The 19780-nt window shown below is 39.2% G+C and overlaps 2 protein-coding genes across 10 annotated transcripts in view; one reads left to right on the top strand and one right to left on the bottom strand.

Annotated features, from left to right (window-relative positions):
* Positions 1-151: 151 nt before the first annotated feature.
* The window catches only part of maea (macrophage erythroblast attacher, E3 ubiquitin ligase), an 87591-nt gene continuing 67962 nt past the window's right edge, over positions 152-19780 (bottom strand). For 2 of the 4 annotated variants that reach the window (XM_046031706.1, XM_046031708.1), the window contains exons 5-12: positions 9220-9402; positions 6989-7192; positions 6555-6677; positions 5751-5827; positions 5491-5599; positions 4004-4137; positions 2262-2457; positions 152-2083 (exon numbers count right to left, since the gene is read on the bottom strand). In XM_046031706.1, the coding sequence (XP_045887662.1) occupies positions 1988-2083; positions 2262-2457; positions 4004-4137; positions 5491-5599; positions 5751-5827; positions 6555-6677; positions 6989-7192; positions 9220-9327 (1047 nt within the window). In that variant the 5' untranslated portion in view covers positions 9328-9402 and the 3' untranslated portion in view covers positions 152-1987. Of the gene's footprint in view, positions 2084-2261; positions 2458-4003; positions 4138-5490; positions 5600-5750; positions 5828-6554; positions 6678-6988; positions 7193-9219; positions 9403-12391; positions 12540-13463; positions 13612-19780 lie in introns of those variants that run through there. The other 2 variants (XM_046031705.1, XM_046031707.1) reach the window with 2 other exon arrangements.
* The window catches only part of LOC123958371 (C-terminal binding protein 1), a 31932-nt gene continuing 24624 nt past the window's right edge, over positions 12473-19780 (top strand). For 2 of the 6 annotated variants that reach the window (XM_046031700.1, XM_046031702.1), the window contains exons 1-2: positions 12474-12726; positions 14035-14068. The gene's annotated coding sequence lies outside the window, so the exon portion shown is untranslated. Of the gene's footprint in view, positions 12727-13016; positions 13276-14034; positions 14069-19780 lie in introns of those variants that run through there. The other 4 variants (XM_046031698.1, XM_046031703.1, XM_046031699.1 and 1 more) reach the window with 4 other exon arrangements.

Here is a 19780-nt window from a genome sequence, read left to right as displayed (position 1 = left end):
GGTGAAAGACACAAAACATCGCGGCATTACCATGTCAACAGAATTGCAGTGAATCGTTACCCTTAGCACATCTACCAGAGCTTATGGTAATGTTGATTTAAGAGCCCACAGAGAAAACATTGCAGACATTGCAAATAAAGAAACACCAAAATCAAAGTTCACTGAAATCTTTATGAGGCATATTGCTCATGAAACAATCCCTTTATCTATTCTACCAATACAAACACACAGGACAGTCTGTGTATTTACAGATACAGTTCCAAATCATTTATGGACACAAATGAGGCAACTTTTGGTTTGTCAGTAAACTACAAATGGAAGAAATGATTGACCCCAAGACTGATTGTTTAACATAAAACAGCATTTTTGATAGCTTAATTTAAGGGTTATTTGTGCAGTAGTTGAAGTGAACTTCCCAAATTTATGTATATCTTGTTGTGATCACATCCCTGGCCCATCCATCATTCACAGTAGGTTTTTAAAGTCATAGAGGACAACTCATGTTTTGCAAGAAAAGGCAGATCTGTGAAACCAAAAGCCTTGCCTTGGTTTTGATCCTGCTTCTTAATGTATTTTTCAAGTAAAGGCAGGCATGGAACTACATGTAACGTGGAAGCAGATGGTGTACTATGCTACCCTGTAGTGTGTTGGTACTCCAAGCAGCTTTAACATATGCAGAGTTACAAGACTGAGAAAAATATCAGCACAGTCCTTCTCTTTATTATCGTGTTCAGTCTTGGAAAATTACTTTTGAAATCAAAACTATTTGGGCAATGTTACATTAACTAAAATCACACAGGGTTTCATCTCAAAACTTAAATAATAATTATAAACTTTTCTTTTAACTCAGGAAAAAGAGAAACTGGCTGAAGACAACTGAAAACGTCAAATCTCACACACAGTAAAAGGAAGACAATTTGTTTAATAATGGTAATAAAAAACATCAGAGATGGTTGTTGTTTCAATATTGCGCTAATTCCATTATGGTAGTAAACACACCATAATAAATGTTACCAAGTTTGTGAAACTAACAGCTTTCTCAGAAATGAGAAGTTATACTGAACAACCAGTTAACTTGAGGATACTGTGGGCTATATCAGGTTTACAGCACCCAAAAAAAGACTTGTTCAGTTCACACAGCAATCTTCGCAGAAGGTTCATCTTCGTTGTCGTTACTTGTCCCCAAAACCGCTGAATCTTTACATGAGGATGATCAATTCCTATCTAATATTTACATTTGAAAAGGAACAGACTACAACCCAAACCAGGCTCCGGTTTCACAGCCAAGGGGGGTTGAAATGCAAAAAAGTAGGCAATTTAAAAGGAGGTATTTAACATATCCCCCCCCCCCCCCCCAACAATCCACCAAAAACATGGCTAGAAGACTAAAGGATGTCAACAGCATGCATCACAGAATGAGATGCTACCACATGACCAGGAAGCCAGCCATGTTTGTTTTGAAAAAAGGCCCAAATCACGTATTAATCTGGTTAATGGAGCAAGTTGTCACTGTCCTTCCACATTATTTAAGTAACAAAGGAACATCACTAGTGAAAGGAAAAAGTCAAAGTAACCTCAACAAGTTTTTATTTGTTGTAGTAAAATTAAATATCTACCTAACAGCTTCACCCCCTCAGTCTTTTACTGTAGTCTCTAATCTTGAGGGTATGTTAAAATAATGACAATGTTGATAGTCCATGTGCTTTAATGGATCAGATCAAACAACTTCTTGTTATCTAGCCACATCTAAAATAGAGTCTCAAAGGAGAGGAGTCCAGTTTCTGTGTGATAAAATGGGGGGGGGGGCAAACTTGGGCTGATCGTGTACTGGGAGGGATGGGTTGTGGGAAATGTTGGATGTGTCTGGGGGTGGGGGTGGGGGCACTGGATCACAGCTCCACAGGTGGCTCTCTGAGTAGGCCAGGTCACTGGTGATGAATGACAGCCATTTTCAATCATGTTGATACTCGACGTATTATCCAAGTGATCACATGATATAGACCTTCTCAGCTTGAGAGAAGTTGAAGACTTCTTTGGTTCTGGGACACACCACTTTGTCATCTTGGCGGATGGATAGAAGTGACTGGAAGAGATAATAAGCAGAGAATAAAACATTTGAAAAAAAAAAACAAATAAGCATTACAGTTTTATATTACTTGCTATCCTTGCTTCCATATTGCATTTTAAAGTGCGTTAACAGAACCAGCTTTAGCTCACAGTCCCTGTACTCTTGGCTGGAGTCCATCTTGCTGTGTACTCACATTGTAGCCGTAGACATATCCATTAGGCAGCATCATTGGAGGGTTGTTTTCATTCATGACCTCACCAGAGATCTTACAGACTAGTCTGGAGTTGGCACAGTGGGCCATGGGCAGCGGTTGGGCCAACTTGTTTAGGGATTTACTGCACACTGGGCAGTCTGGGTTCTTAGAGGTACCATCCTCCTTGTAGCACTGACTGTAATGAGCATGAGGTTAAGGACCAAAATGTATGTCTCAATTCCTCAATGTATGATGTAATTTGTCAATGTATGTTATGTGATGTCACAGTTAATTAATCGTAAAGGCTCTGCTACACCGAGTGTTTCTGTTGCACAGAACGAAACTGTGGCAACTTGCACAAAATGAAAAAAGTTACAGGAGTGGTGCAGCAGCTTAAGTGTCGTGCTTATCAGAGGCTACTGTACACTGGGTAAACTATGGCAGAGGGACCAAACTGTGGAGCTTTAGTTCCACCAAAGAAATGGCTGAAATCGGCAGTGTGGGAGCATTTTGGGTACACCAAGACTGACCAGGGCATTACTCAAGATGATGGATCACCTGTTCAAAAACTTGCCGTTAAAAGGTTCCTGCTAAAGGAGCTAATAACTACATTTAACTTGATGCAGCACCTGCGGGATCACCACCCAGCTTTGCACGCCTGCATGCCAAGTAAAGGCAGGCCTAATACATTATATTAAATAACGTAGCAAGTTGGTAAGGAATTAAATATAAATGTGTCACTTACAATCGATGCTGTAGCGGTGAGAGTCGAGCTTTCAGTGCAACGTATACAAGCAAAGCAGGTGTAACCTTTCAGACCCACTGCAACGACAGCACCGCTTCGCTATGATTCCCATTATTTTCAATGGCTTGTGAGGGTGGTTTATTGCTGCGTCAAGCAACGTGCACCGCATGGCAAGCTTGCGCGCACGCCACGGTCAAAGCAGTTGAACTTTAGCACTGAGCAGCTTCCACACAGCGCACGTTGCTTCTTTTCTGAATGGGCCTTCATGGAAGACAGAACGTAGTCCTCTGAAGACCTTCAGTCACTGAACATTTAACGTTACATCATGTTGTCTTCTCTTGTCTGTGTTGAGAAAATGTTGCCAGGTGTAAAACACTAACATAAGATCAGGAGCTTATAGACTTCCAGGACTATTGGCTACCAATTAAATTTATTCAGTTAACACTGCACTCAATTTCTTCTCATTTTCACTAAAACATATGTATGGATGAGAATTGGTGACAGTAACAGTTCAGTTTATTCCCCTCTTTTATAACAATTTCCCCAGGGGAATAAAAGTTAATATTCCTCTTATATTAATAATACTTACATATTATAGAATATAATTGTTAATGTTATTAAATATTAAAAATCAACTTAAGTCATTACTAGTGTTGTGAAATTAATTAATGCATAGTAATCATAATAATCATGAAACTGTGATTATTTCTCTGACAATAATCGTACCAACAAAATCTGTAATCGTTGCATCTCTACTTACAGCAGACATCAGTTTTATTTCTAGTTTCTGTAGACAGTAAGGAACAAAGAGAAGAAAGGAGGGGAACTAGTAATGTGATCAACAACCCATTTGATAGACTACCTGTTGCTGTATACATATACCACTGAGTAACAGGAACACTTCCTTCACTTTGCTTTACTCACAACGAAAATAAATCACAAGTAAATCAAAAGGGCAGAAGCAACTTATTACTGGAAATAAAGTATGGTAGGATACGGTGTCTTGATGGCAGACAGACCAGCCTGTAGGGTGATAGTGAAGACAGAGTTGTTTCCCAGCTGGTGCAGTCTGTAGTTGTCATATCGGAACTGCTGGATCAGCATCTTCCAGCGGGCTGGATCCAAAAGATCCTGGAACAGAAAGAACAAAAGACAGAAAGGGGTTTTACACTAACAACCATTTCAAGACCGAATGCAGACACATGCGAGGTGCAGATTAGTGTTAAATGACTCTTCTTCAACATGCTATTTTTATTCCTATACAAAGTATGTTTATTCCCTAATTTTATTTTATTCTTTTACTACACAGCATTCATTGGGGCAGTGTAAACTGCAACACAAACCAGCCCTATCACATAGTGTTGACGAACAGACAGTAGCCAAATAATCAATTAACTGTAGCCAGGATGTTCCAATCCCAGGAGCAAACTGTGACACTTGGCGTACTCTGCAGGTGTATGTTGCCTTTAAGAGGTTGTTTCATCATTACTCTGGATTCCTTGGGACTCTTTAATTAAACATGATTAGTACAGATGCCAGGGCTTTGTGTTGTTTGTTTCTTTTGAGCAAACTGTGATTAAGGGCTCTCTACTTCTCAAACACAGTAGAGTCTGTTGGCAAGAATGTTTTCACTACAAATGTTTAATGTAAATGCATTTTCTAAATTAACTTACAGTTAAATCCTTTTGATTCAGCTGCAACTTATGGTGGCAACTTTAAATCAGCATGATTCTATTAATATGTGCCGTTACATTTCTGTCATGTACAGGAAAGTGAGTGCAGTTGATTGATTGATTGATAAGAATAATAAGAAAATTGATAACCCATCATCGTTTCAACATTGAGAAAAATAACTGTGATTATAATTAAGCTATAAATGTGCAGCTCTACAAACATGTTGGCAGATTTTCATTTCTGCTTCTGTCACACTGACAGGAGTAGCTGGCAAAAATGTCACGCTAGGTTTGTTTGCTCCATCTTCTTTGCTTTTAGAAAAAGCTAAATGCTTTTAGAGATTACACGTTGTTGTGGTGCCACAGAACAACTCTGTCTCTCAGAGGATTTTTAAGTGGAAGTTTAAGTTAAAAATAACACACTGCTACTGAAAGCAACTACCCAAGGACAAGGTAAAGTAGCACAAGAGGGAATAGAGCTTATTAAGAAGGCAACAGAGGCCCTCTAGTGGCCGGTCTTTTGCTATAGCACTTTCTCTGCTTGATCTCCCACACCTGAAATAATTTCAGCAGTGTGTTATTTAAAAGATATCTGTTGTGGTTTTATATTTCCACATATAAACACAGCTGCATTTAATGACATGATAAGATGTGTATCCAATGAGAAGAACATATAAGTACGGAGATCTACTTTCAACATGGTAGAAATCTAGATGAGTATACCATAATATTGCTTGGTTTTATGTGTGTAAGAGACCTGACCAAATCCAACTTCATAGGTGTACATATTTACAAAGTGCTGGTGTTTTACCTTGTATGGAGAGATGTGTGTGTCTGATGGGAAGGCCAGCATGCCCATCACTTGCCGAACTTCATCCAACTGCCCACCTTCTGCTTGGCTGAAGTGCTTCCTTGCATGTCTGACGTACACAGAGACACACATGAACCACATCAGCGGACGATAAAATGTTTTAGTGGCTTCAATAATGGTTAAAATAAAGAAAACGTTAATATAATGGATTTAAGGTAAAACTGTTAGTGTGTAATGCCCAAATATATATGCATGTGTACCTGACTGCATCCATGCGTTTGTTTTGCCTGATGAGCTCAATGAACTCCTGGATTCTCAGACTGAACTCAAGACAACTCTGCCAAAAAAACAAAAACAAGTTTAAGTTTAAACAATTGAAGTGCTGCCAAATCCTCATAGTTTCTATTTTGCCCTTCATGACCCTTCAGAACAGGCAGAAAACTGGTTTCTTTAATACAACTCCTGCAGTGCTGGTAGATTCTCCAGCTGCCTGTCAATATTTTATCATCCAAATGGATTTCTGGAACAGGAAAAAAAAACAAAAAAAACACACATGGCCTACCACTATAGCTGTTCTTAAAACGCTTTAATGAGGAAAAAAAAACAATACTGTACCAGTATTCTGAACTTGGACTAACCATATTAATATTTGGTCATCTGTGCAGCACAAGTTTGATTTGCCAAGTAACAGCTAACTGGGAAGATTATCACGTCTTTGCTTTACAAAATACTTTCTGGTTTAAAAGGATAATCTTAGGATTAACACTTAAACTTGCTGCCACTACCAGAAGGGCAAACACCCAGAAGAGTAATTAAATCTTAACAGATCTATTTCTGAGCACAAACAATGTTACAGAGCTGATTCTTGTTCAGGAAAAGCATAAATATGCAACTTATAGAACCAATAAGCATGTGTACATATTCTTCTGTTTGCTTAACATGCTTGACTTTAAGCTATTAAGTAATAATGTTTTTTGTTTGTTGTGGGCATGGCTATTAAGTACAGGGTTAACTTAAACCTCTTGGATTCACAAGGTACAATTTGCTTCTTGTAAATATACTACCTTCATCTTGCGGAGGCGGGACTTATTGTCATGGCACCAGGCTAGGCAAGTGGCCGTCTCCTGCCTCTCCAGAGACTCCTCTACCTCTTTAGCTGTGAGAAACATCTCAATGTTGACCAGATCCTGGCATTACAGGGGAGTGGATGTAATAGAAAAGAAGGGCATTAGAAAAATACAAACAGAAGTTAAGTATAATGGTGAACAAAAAGTTAAGATTCACAACTTGTAAAATGATGAATTAACTTATCAAAAAGTCCACTGTTTCAGGATGACACAGGTCTCAACAAGTTTGTGTTTTTACAAACGGTCAGTGAGTCTCTTAGTTTTGTCCCAGCGTTCTCAAATGCATAATTGTTACTATATGAACTCAAAGATCTCCAAAGTCTTCTCAATGACCTTGAGACAAAATAGCTCATTCAGATGCTGACAATTACCTCTATACCGCTCTGTCTGGCCAGTTTAACAGCTGTGTTGTAGTAGCCGCAGCGCAGCAGATGCTCCACCATCATGCGGTCCATGCGTTTCTTCTTCCACAGGTTGACTGAGGCCGGCTGGTCGCTGCTGTGCTCCTTCAAGTGCTCGATGCGACGCTTACACAGCTTGGCACTCTCGTCTTCTGCTTGGATGGACTCAGCAGCCTACAGGACACACACAAACAAGAATAATCAACATATTTACAAAAATCTGAATGTGAAAAACAGAAATACAAGCTCAAATTGATGAGCATTCAATATCAACAGTAACCTCATTGTATCAATATGCTTGGCTTTGTTGGATTTCCAAAACGAAGGATCTCAGCTCGTTTTTGAACAGGAATACACACATACTTTTTATAAACCCTCTTGCACTGAAACCAGACCACAATACTTGTCAAACCTTGATACACTGTTGAGGACAGGCCAGACTGAACAGCTGCTTCCTGTTGTGTAGAAAAACGGTTATGTGAGGGAGATAAGATGGGTGTCATAAACATAAAGGCAAGGGATCCCACACACTTAAAAATGTATTTCCATTGCAGCATGTTACATTTACATTAGAAAGAAATTATAGTAGAAAATGTGAAGAATATTACAGTACATGATTGCATTCTTATGTGCACTGTTTAACACACACTGCCTTTTTAGATTTGATTTATTTCAAAATAAAATTGCTTTTCTAAACACTAAATCAATTTCATATTTAATTCTTGACTTTTGGACTACTTTTCTTTACACCAGCTCGACCAGATTTTGCCAAACATATCTAGGGAAACAAAAGCAAGTTAGTGTGGTGTAGTATGACCTAGCCTTTAAAACAACGAATGAATCCAGGGTTTACATATATATCAAAGTACCTGCTGGACAACATGTTGGCACAGAGGACAAAAGAAGAAGAAGTATGTTTTGATCACTTGGTTTCTGTTGTTTTAGAAAGACTTGACAGGAGAACCAGCCAGGCAGCATTCCAACGTTCTCAAACACAACCCACCAAGGCCACAGTTATACTATTATAAAGAAACCACAGCTACAATAAGGTGCTTTTCTCAACAGGGGCAAGTGATGTGGCTTTTAACAGTTGGCTCTAGCTGAATGGATATTGTATTTGTAGACGAGATACTGCTGATGGTGTAAGTGCCAGGGCCAATACCAGTGCTTGTATTTTCTAATGAGTAAGGAGTGGGTGATTGTAGGGTTGTCCTACATTTACAGTATTTTCTATATTGTCAAAGAAAAAGTACAAGTCCTTTTTTCCCTCAGACCTTCCCAGTAGGTTGCCATGCAAGATGGAGATGTCTTGAGCTTTATCAGAATAATAATAACTAATGAGGATCTGAAATAGAAACACTATTTCTTTTTCCTTGTTATATCTTCATCCACCCAAGGCCAGATTTAAAAAACGATCTCAAAGATATTTACAATTGAAAAAAAAAAAAACTGGCCTTTAAGTGTAGTATCAACAGACAAACATTATAACAGACATGATGGTTGTGATAAACCTTAGTTGCACTTACAAGCTACGTTAAGCCAACATTCAAAGCCAACTTTGTAGCATCTGAATATCTCTCCAGTCATTAATTTCTACAAAAGCAGCCAGCCTACACAAAAATAGCAAGATATGACATTAGCAACACTTTTATTGAGAAATCAGGTTTCAAGAAACATAAAACAAGCAATAACATTACGGCACAATAACTGTGATTAAGCGCAGCAGGTAAATTAGCTGTATTAGTCATAAGTGCATATCATCCAACCACAATTCTTAGCAGAATGCAGTGGTAATGAACCATTTCTCTTGTTTGTCCACCACAATTAAACTAAAAGAGAAATGTGAGGAAGAGATTGAAGTGTTTTAAGTTCTTTGCATTTCACTGTTCACTGTGAGCAAATTATCTAAAAATTCTGCTGATGACTTTCAACATGGAAATGGGATTTTCATAGTCTACTGCTTTGGTATGCAGACGGCCCTTGAAGTTTTATTTTTCCAATCGTACAAATCTTCCCATAGTGGCAAGTTCTTAGACAGTCTAGAAGGAAATAACTTCACCAGGGATTGTGTGTTTTAAAAAAATATCTTGGCTTTCGCTGTAAACTAAATCAAAATTTATACATAAAAACACTTCTTGAAAGTTGATAGAGAGGAAATTGCTGTGTGAATGTGCGTTTATGTGTACATCTGTATCCCTTACCTTCCTCTTCAGGGCGCTGAGTTTCTCCACCACGCCATCCAGCAGTGACACCACGGAGTCAACCACTGGGAAGCTGCTCAACGTCTTCTCCAGCTCTGCAACAACCATTGTCACGTGACTTGTCTCCCGGTCGATGTTCTTCTGAGCCGCCCTGAAACGTTTGTTCAGAGTCTCGTAGGGGACCTGCAACAACAACGGCAAGGGACATTTACCTCGGTGTATCAAGCATTCAGGTTTAGCAGCGGCACACAGCAAACAAGCTGCTCAGGAGAATTTTACAAAGCGTCATTAGCAAACAGCCCAACAAAAGCATATGATAGTTACCTCTAGCTGATTGAGGTCCTTACATTTTGCAAAAAGAAGCAGGCTGTTTAGATAGCTGAGCTGTAATGGAGCTTGTACAAAACAAACACAATTGTGTTCTTCCACATAAAGTGTTTGGGTTAATACTAAGGAAAATAAGTAGTTTGCATTTATATCCTGTCTTGTAGTGACAAAAGAGACTGGAGCCCACACAAACAAACTAGGAATTAACAGTCTACCCAAATAAATACTACTAAAAGTTTCTTGACAAAATTAAATTCCCTTTTCAAAACAAAAAATAAAAACTTTTACCCCTGCTGTTAATGTTTCTTCCAAAGATTTCACTGGCAGTTGAAATGAGATTAGCAGTGGGCTCTATGGTGCCCTGTGTCTTCCAGCAGCCTAATTTCATGGCATTTCTGCAGCCTGAGTACATGAACTCCTCAGCGGAAACAAATCAAAGCAGGAAGCAAATGACTGGAGCCTACTTTTTCAGACTGAAACAATCTTGTCTTTCTTACTACTGCTACTCTACAAAATTTTGACATTTCTTAATTTTTCTACATTTAATTTAACACAGTTTCATTATTATCGATCCTTGTCTCAATTTGAATCACCATGATTCACTTAATCTTTCCTAGTACCTTCTATGATTATATTATTAATTAACTTATTAACAAGGCTTCCGATTGACTAATTATTTCATTGTTTGCTTTGCAACTGACCAAAGTATACAGTATTTTATAAATGTGTCCCATGTTCTCCATGAACTGTGCTGAATTCAGTTTAAACAATGCCTGTTTAATATCCAATGTAAAAACTCTACAATCTATGTTGCTTATTGTTTTTGGGATAGTGATTGTTATATAACACATAACGTATGATGAAAACACAGTTTAAAAAAGCAACAAAACATTAATGTAACATTCATGAACCACATCCTTATCATCACAGAGAAGTCTGGACACAGTGCTTCCCCTTTTACTACAATACAACATGGCTTCGTGAACCAGAACCAGATTCATATGAACATTGTGGTTCCTTCTCTGAGATACTGCATAAAAACATGAGGAGAGCTTTGATCCACTGAAAGGATTTTTTTCCCTTTTAAGTTGGAGCCAAGTTAATTTCACAGATCACTAACATTGGAGAGGGGAAAGAACAAGCTTGCCACAAAACATGTAGAAAAGAGAAAGCTGCAGCTCTGCTGGACTACTGTTATCATTATAATCCAGCTCTTTGCCAAAATAAAGCCCAGAATGAGACCCCATGAGTCAGATATTTAAATTGTACCACAGAGCAGTTTTGTATGCACTAGTAAATATTCATTAGTGTCCCGTTGACAGAAACAGGGGGCTTATTCTGCTCAGGAATGTGTATGGCCACTGTATGAGACAGGGAAAAGATGGAAAAGGCTTTGGCTTTACGTCAGTCTCTAGCAATTTCCCCCCCCCCGAGGGCTACATCAAGATCAGGGTTTGCATATTCACATTGGTCAGTGTTTGATTTTTAGTGACACACTTGGCTACAGATCAACAAATTAACTGGCGATCATTAAGTGAAGGCTTCAGTAGCCGGATACAGCAGATGGTGATGATTACAGCAAGTTACAGAGAAAGCCAAATCAATTCATAAAATACGTGTATAATTCCCAGTCTATGCAAACAAGGCTGAGACCTTAAGACCACAGAGATTAGTCAACTGGAAGAGATTTTGGTAAAGCTACTGAAGCTACGCATGCCATCATAAGACTATGGCAGGAAATGCTGATATTTGATAAAATATCTTGATTTGCCAGATATTTAATACACTGGATAAGCCTTCTTTTCTCTATTTTATCAATTTGTAAAATGAATTTCCAGAAAATGTACTATATCACAATAGATAATTGCATTCCACTGTTTAGGCCTTTTGCCTTTACAAGAAGATAGTTCTAATTATTTTTTCAAAAACAGCTAAGTAACAAATTTGGCTCACAAAATAGTTTGCTTCAAATGCAATAAACCAGATGTTTCTCTGATGATTTTCCTGTGCATTATGAGGAAACAGAAACAGTCCCTTTTTCAATATGACTGGCTACTTATGTATGATATTACCCTTTTCCATACAACATTGATTTACTTGACAGCTGAAATGCAATTCTGTAATGACAGCTTATAATGGCTATTGCTGACACTGTGCAAGAAGGTGTCTTTCATGATTTGCTGGGAGGTGGCTCATCTACAAGCCCACTCCAAACAGTACACATGATCTATTATTGACAATAAGAATAAATAATCATGAAATGGCTTAGGTCATTTAAGCAAGTCCAAATGATAGTTTTTATGTACCTTGTTTACAGACACATCATCTTAAATGTGAAGCATTACAAAGTCATTTGACTTTAATAGGCATGTAATGTCTGCATCCAGGTTAACAGCCCAGCCATTTACATGCATAAGTGAGAAAATATATAAATATTAGGATAACCATTTTCCTGTTTGCTTGTGGTAAACTTTACACTGATCTGACTGAAAATGTTCAAGGACATAATATCCATATTTTCTTGGTAAATCTGATTTCTCAGTGTCTGTGTCAGACAACATTGTGACATTACAATTCTGCTCAATATAGCACCAAATGTAATGAATACTGCTCTACCCCCAGCTGTAGACTCCCATTTGATCCCAATTATAACCATCATTCCAGTCTTAAAATGGTGCCCATCATCCTTACTGCAGCATCCAAGCAAAGACAGACATATCCTCAAACCACAGCCATGCTTTCACAGCACATACACGTCTCAACACTAAACGCCACGTTATATTCATCATGACAACATCATGGCATTAGTTACCCCACAAAAAGCTGCCAATACAATGCTACTCACAAACGTGCTTTATATGACGACGCGTTCTCGCTGTCCGGCACGGCTGAACAGAGGAGGCAGCCCGGACTTGTTTCAGCTCGTCTTTTAGCAGTCGTGTCGCAGTAACGTTATGTGGAATGGAGGAACGGCGCGTGTGTGCGGCAGCAGGCTGTGATTTCTCTCGCTGGCCATTTTGAAGTGCAGAGAGGCAGCAGCAGCAGCAATCTGATGACACTGCGCTAACTCGCAGGACTGTGTTACTCTGTCTGACAACGTAGCGTTACCGGCTCTCCCCTAGTGAATTCAACCGATCCATCCTTCCAGCTAGAATTTGCATGCTCGACGTTACGTATCTGGTAGGCTATTCATCTTTTGCGACACAAAAAAGATGGCTAATACAGTTCTTTACCACAGCAAACTGGCTAGCAGGCCTGCCAGCCATTTCTTTGACGACGTGCTTGGCTGTTGAAGGGATGAGCAACCACGTTTTATTATTTTTTTATACATATCCTGTCAGTGGTGATGTTTTTTTTTTTTATAACGTTTAACACCCTTTACCTTAATGCTGTTTCCAAACTGTTAAGTGCCCTGACTAGTTTAGCCGTTAGACGTCCACACACATTAATGAATGTGATGCCACATAGCTAACGTTAGCAAACGTTAAATGAATGCAACGTTAGCCAACCCAGGCGTGTAGCGTTACCTGACAAGTCATAACTAACGTTAATGTCAAAGAACCACTTTCACACAAAACAACAGGCTTAAACTTAAGCTAACAGCTCCGAGGCCCTCAACACACTTGTCGTTAATTATATGAACCCATTAAGGCGACAGACAGACAACTAACTTTCCACCAGCTATAGTTATTCATCGACCTACTTCATCTTTGCTATTGCTCTTCAAAGGTTAGTTAGTGGATATTGCTAACTTACCTGGCTAAGCTAACGTTAGTCCAGCTAACGTTAGCCTCCCTGTCAAGTTCGCAAAGGAACTGACAATCCCCATTTTCCAAATAGCATCAAACGCTTCGTGGATTTTGGACACACCAGCATCGTTAGGCTATTAATGTGTGCCAGTTTCAGCTTTTGTTTACCTTCAGGGTGGGATATTCTTGGACTTTGAGAGCCATGGACAGTTGAGATGCTGTCTCTTGCACCGCCATCTTGGTTTTGTGGTTTTCTTGTGGTTGTTTGTGTTTTTTTCCTATCAACTCAGAATGGCCTTGGTGCTCGCTACCGCCATCTGGTGAGACGGTGTCAGCACTGACTCTGGGTGTGTGGTGCTTGGACATTTTTCAGATGCTTTTTTTTATCTGAAGTGGCTTCAAACTGAAATAATTGGTTGATTCAACGTGAAATACAGCATGATATTTACATACAGCCAATGTCGGGCTGTTGCAGACAAAACAATATCACCACAATATGAATTTAGTATCTTTTTTTGGAGCTCTCATTGAGCAGATATCAGAGTAGTTTGCCCTATTGTTCAAGTAAAAATTTTCAAAGGGCAATTTTACCTGCGCATTCATTTAAATCCATAAACACTGTGGTCCAGAGTGAGAGAAATCTGCTGTTAAATGTTTCTGTAATTAAATCCAAGACTGCAGTAAATAATGAACAAATGAATCGTCAGCATCATTGATCATGTGTTCTTGTATTCCTTAGAGCTGCTGTATTTGAGCATTCACCTCAAGCAGAGGTGAGTTTGAGCCGTATCAGTCGTTCATTACCTTTACATACAACTTCATTTTAACACTGGATACCTTTTCTCTAATAAAGCACACCTGTTAGATCAGGTTTGAAGATGACCGAGATTTCAGCTGCCAGTACCAGACAAAATGAATGACAGGGAAAGGTTGAGCAACAGAAAATTAATCAACAACAATTTTAATAACTAATAGTAACAATAATAACTGTTTTAAGTCATTGATAAATAAAGCATAAATAAAGATAAAATAAGCAACTGAAGATGACACCTTGGGCTCTAATAAATTGTGATCAGTATAAATAATTATTTTTCTGACATTATATAATACAAGTTTTACATAGCGATGAATCTTTTTTATTAAATATCAATTGATAATTAAAATAACAGTTAGTTGCAGTCCTAGTGTAGTCCACATGTCCAATTATTCACATCCAAACATTCTAATAATACAAATTAGATTAGAATCAGAGATTAAAGTCTATAAATAAATATCATGTGTATTGGCATTTGCAAGGCAAGAGCTGTTAAAGTAGGAATATATGAGGAAAGAGCCAAGCTCATTTTCAGTCATTTTTCAATTTACACATGAAAAGCAATAACAGCTATTAGATATTTTCAACGATGTCAGGAATCTGAACATATGAGAGAAAAGGCCTGACATTAAATGGAATAAGGAAAAAAATATTTCTTTTAAGGAATCTTTAATTATGTTGGTACATTTGGGAACCCAGTCTGGGCTGTAGTTCCAGACAGCCACCTGAAACCTCTCTGTAAACGTGTATAAAACCTATAGGACAGGATTTCCCCCCCTAACCTATAGGACAGAATATTTTATTCCACTAATGATGAAATAAATTTTTTTGAAAAAGAAAGACCAATTTAGGCCATATATTGTATTGTTTTTGGATATTTAAAATACAGGTTACAGTCCATCACTGCAACCAGTGAACCCCCCGGCACTCGTTCCATACCATGGCCACATTTCTTTTCCTGTGTGAGTGAGAGCACCCTCCCCCCAGCCGTGGTGAACATATTGCCATTGGCTGCTGTCCAGTGCCAGGCTGTGCTGATTGGCTGGCACAACCTCTAATCACTTACAATTGGCCCATTATCTGCTGCATGCCCCACCCCCACCCAGCTTTGGAACAAAGTGTAACAGTGGACACACAGAGAGGAAGGTGATGCAAGGTTTGTGATGTATTTTTGGCCCCACATCAAGTGCTTCCTGTGTGTCACTTACTTGCACTTGTGTGCAGTATGTGTGAATGTGTGTCAGTGTCTATTTGTGTTAAAATATGTGACTTTATATGATAGCAGTGGCTGCGCTCACAGCTTGGCTCTGCACTGTGTTTAGGTTTTGAAGCGATAACTCTCTGCCAAGTCAAACAAGGGGGAAATGACATGGTGCATTTGTGTAGTACAAGTACAGTATAAAGGCATGCTTGTGTTTGAGTGTATGAATATATTTTATTGATATATTATGTTTGTGTGTGTCCAATCTGTTTGAGAGGAGGATTATTATTTGATGAGTAATTTGGTATTTCTGCCTCTTTAATGATGGCGTGGTTGTTAAATATAATATATATAATCTTTAATTATTAAGGACTGACACCAAAACTTGGAAGCTAAATATTACACAAATTTCATCTTATGTAAAACCTTTCTCTGATGTAGAAATACCATATCTTATCACACATATTCGACGTTGAGTTTCCTGTTTTATATTATATCGAGTATGCAGGATTTGAATTGTACATCCTCTGTACCCAATGTGGGCTTTGTTATCAGTTCAAGATGTTAAAAATTAAGAGCCAAATAAAATTATGATTTAATTTTAATAAAATAAATATATAAAATAATTTTAATCATGTACTATAAAGTGAGTGCCATTTAAAAAGGAACACATTTTGAGAGTATTTGACTCTTGTTTCTATTGACAAGTGGCTTTAAAAGACAGATGTTTCAGGTGTGTAAAATAAGATAAAATATAGAATAGAATATCCCTTAGTCCCCATAAGGGAAATCCAAGTTGGTACAGCAACAAAGAAGAATAATAATATAATAATAATAATCCTTATTTGTAGAGCACTTTTCAAAAACAAGTTACAAAGTGCTTTAACAAGTGTAAAGAATAATACAAAAAAAAAAGATAAGAGCATGAAAATTTAATATAAAATTAGTAAAATACAATAAAATAAAAAGGGATAAAATAAAGTCAAATAAGATCGGGAAAAGCTCTCCTATAAAAGTATGTTTTAAGAAGGGACTTAAAAGAGTTCACTGACTCAGCCGACCTGATTTCCTCGGGCAGAATGTAACGTAGTAGAATCAGAAATGTCAGAAATGCAGTGATTCATTCTTAAATAAGCTTATGGAACTTTTTAAGTCAACATTTAAGCTGAAACAATCAGTCAATTAATCCATTAGTTGATAGACAAAAAATTATTGCATGACAGTGGAGAGAAGACAGGAAATGAAAGTAGAGTAAAGGCTTATGCAGTCTACACAACTTCCAGCGTCGGCCGATGACCGTGCCGTTCACACTCAGTGGGGCCATATAGGGGGGAAAAGTTAGGACAATTCCAAGGGCCCTTGACTGACAGTAGGGGCCCCAGAAAATAAGTAAAACTAATATACAATAATAGTTACCCGTTCTCATCTCAGGCGTCATATATACACGCTTTGGAAAAAACGTGGCTATTGTATGCAAAATGGCGATTTTGCGTGTGTATGATACACTGCAGTTTGCTATAGCGTGGCAACACAAAGGAGGCTAACCCTACAGCTGTGAACGGCCGATGTGCACAGCTGTAGGGTCGACATATTTACTGACTTAGGTTTAGTCACTATCTTCTATGACGGTTAAGGTTAGGGTAAGTTGCCTTGGGGGATGTTTGTGCCTCAAACACAAACATCTCTAGCTAGCTAGCACCCAGGGGCATCATATACAGACGCGCCTGGATGCGTCTCATACACACGAACCTGGGGGCGTCTACTATACACGCAAAATTGATGTTTTGCGTGAAATAAATACGCTTGTCAAGTGTTTATATATAATGCCTGGCATGAGAACAGGCTGGATGACAGCAGCTGCAGAGGCGGTATGGGGCCCAATTAGATTTCTTTGTCATGGGGCCCAAAACCTCTGGCGGTGCCTCTGTTTACACTACACAACTTGCCGTCTTGTGACGGGAGTCTTGAAGTCGCTGTGGCCACACACTACACGAGCTGACAGCGGCTGAGTCATCCGATGCTGGTCTCCAAACGTTTTGAAAACACACGTGAAATGTGAAACAGGAAATGACATGAACCTACAGACAAAACAGCTGTTGTTTATTATAAAGATACCAATTATAAAGACAAAGAATATGGGTGAAAGGATGGATTAACACACGCAGGTAGCAGGGATTGTCTGAGCTACAGAGTAAGAAGTGTTTTGCAGTGAAAAAGTAGCTACCTGCTCTCATTGGCTGGATGTGGATGTTGAGTCGGCCGACTCCTCCAGATGTTTGGCATGCTAGATATCTGGCAGACGTCGGCGATGTGTCAGAAATGTGTCGGGAAGCCGTTGTGACGTGTCTCGAGTAGTTCACACATAACGACTGGCGACCGCCAATCAACCGCTGATTTACTCCCGATCACAGTCTGACAGTCGCCGAGCTCGCCGAACGGCAAATCGGGCTAAAAATCGTGTAGTGTGAAGTAGGCTTAAGGGGGAATGACACACTACAAACATCTCTGGTCAGATCCAAAACCACAGATGTTGCGGTTCAGCCCTCATGCTGGTCCTACCTATTTCACCGCCTTTCACTCTGCTCTAATTCTCTTCTACACGTAGGTTAGATTCTTCATGCCTGTGGTATCCGTCTCTTCCTATACTAGATTTGATTGCTAGCTCCTCCAGTATCTGATCTCTCCTCTGTAGTGGCATCCACATTGTCCTGCAGCTCACTGTCAGTAGCCATAAATCCAAATTACTTGTCTGTGCGTGTGTTTGTGTGTCTGCCTGCATCTGCACGTTTACCGCTAGTACCATGGCCACTATGTGTCTCTTTGAATCTATATTTGGAGCTATAGTGTAAGTGTGCATCTGTGTGTGTGTGTGTGTGTATCTGCGTTTGAACCTGTGCCACAGTAAATCAGTGCATTTGTTTTTGCATGCAACCGCTTGTGTGAGTGTACATTTATTTCTCTGTGCAGAAGCTTGTATTGTTGTACACGTGCAGGCATGTATCTTTGTAATTATGTGTGTGTTAGCAATAGCTCTAGGTCTAGCTGGCTGTCAGTCTTGATAAGGACAGCGGTTGGGAGGCGTCAGTCAGGGCTGCTGCTCGCCTGGCCTCCGCTTGGTGAATCTGCTGAGAGGGAGCTGAACCATTAGACACGCTGCAGTGACTACAGAGAGAGAGAGAGAGAGAGAGAGAGAGAATGGGTGGGAAGTAAGTGGGTGAGGTGTGGGGGGTGGAGGAGATGTATGGTGAGCAAGGCAGAGATGGAAAAAGAGAATGAAAGAGATGCGGGAATCAGGAGTTGGGGGTGATGGAATGCGAATGAGATCGAGGGAGAAATTGGGAGGGATGAAAGACAAAGCAAGATGGACAGATGGAATAGCAGGAGGTAAAGAGATAGGGAGGAGAGAAGGAGGGGAAAGGAAGAGGGGAAAACGGTCTGTGTGGAGTAATAAGGAGAGGAAAGGGTGTTACTGTTAATGTCCGTGTGAATATCTGTTTGATTTGCACACATGAAAGACTGCATTTAAATAAACAAAATGTAAGGCGGTGAAATCTTTCGATCTCTCCTCTGTCACCTCTCCCCTCCTCTCACTTCTCTCTTTTCTATTCCTCCCTTTCTCTCATGAGCAGCATTCATTATTCTGATGATCATTACTTGTTCCTTTATTCTGTTCCTTCTCCCATCTTCCTTTCTATCATTTTTTCCCTCTGTAGCGAGAGGAGCCCAGATATTGTCTTCTCCTCTCTCCATCCTTATTTAGAGGCAGCAAATATGTTTCATGTTTCCTCAATCTCCTTGGGAACATTTGTCTTTTGCAAAGTGGTTGGAGATAAGTTGCTGTCAGCCCTGTAAACACAATAAATGTGTCTGTACCTTCTCACATTCATTAGTCCAGGTTTTTATTTTAAATTTGATAGAAGATCTGAAGCTGGACCTGCACTTAACCCATTCCTTATACATGAAACTGAAATTGTTAGGGGTAATGCTTTAAGACACGGACCTCATTGCAATACCATTCATGTGTGGTGTGATGACAAGCAAAGAGATATTTGTCAATTAAGAAATGATTCACTTTAGCCATTGAATTAGCATAATTTGTCAAGTTTAATATGCCATGGTTATTATGGTTAGGCAACTCAAGTGCCTCGGAGCAAAATTCAACTCTTAATCCTTTTCCAAAGCTCTTAAATCACATTGCAAACCCTGTGAATTGAAAAATGATCAATGCTTCACTTTATCTGCTTTTTTTTTGCCTCAAATATAATCAGATACAGTTTGTTTTGTTGTTGGGCTGTTTTATAGTGTTGATGTGTAAAAAAAGGAACAAGCAAGCCACCATGTTTTTCAAGTCTGAAACCCAGTGACAGCCTCAGGCCTATTCAGAGTGGCTGCCACTGTTGGCAGCAATTCAAAAGGTGACTTTAAGTCAACTTTTGCATGACAAACATTAGGGGTTTTACCACTTCCCCA

This window comes from Micropterus dolomieu, linkage group LG19 (genome assembly GCF_021292245.1).
Source record: "Micropterus dolomieu isolate WLL.071019.BEF.003 ecotype Adirondacks linkage group LG19, ASM2129224v1, whole genome shotgun sequence".
Taxonomy (NCBI): domain Eukaryota; kingdom Metazoa; phylum Chordata; class Actinopteri; order Centrarchiformes; family Centrarchidae; genus Micropterus; species Micropterus dolomieu.
This window is presented reverse-complemented; position numbering and strand designations above follow the sequence as displayed.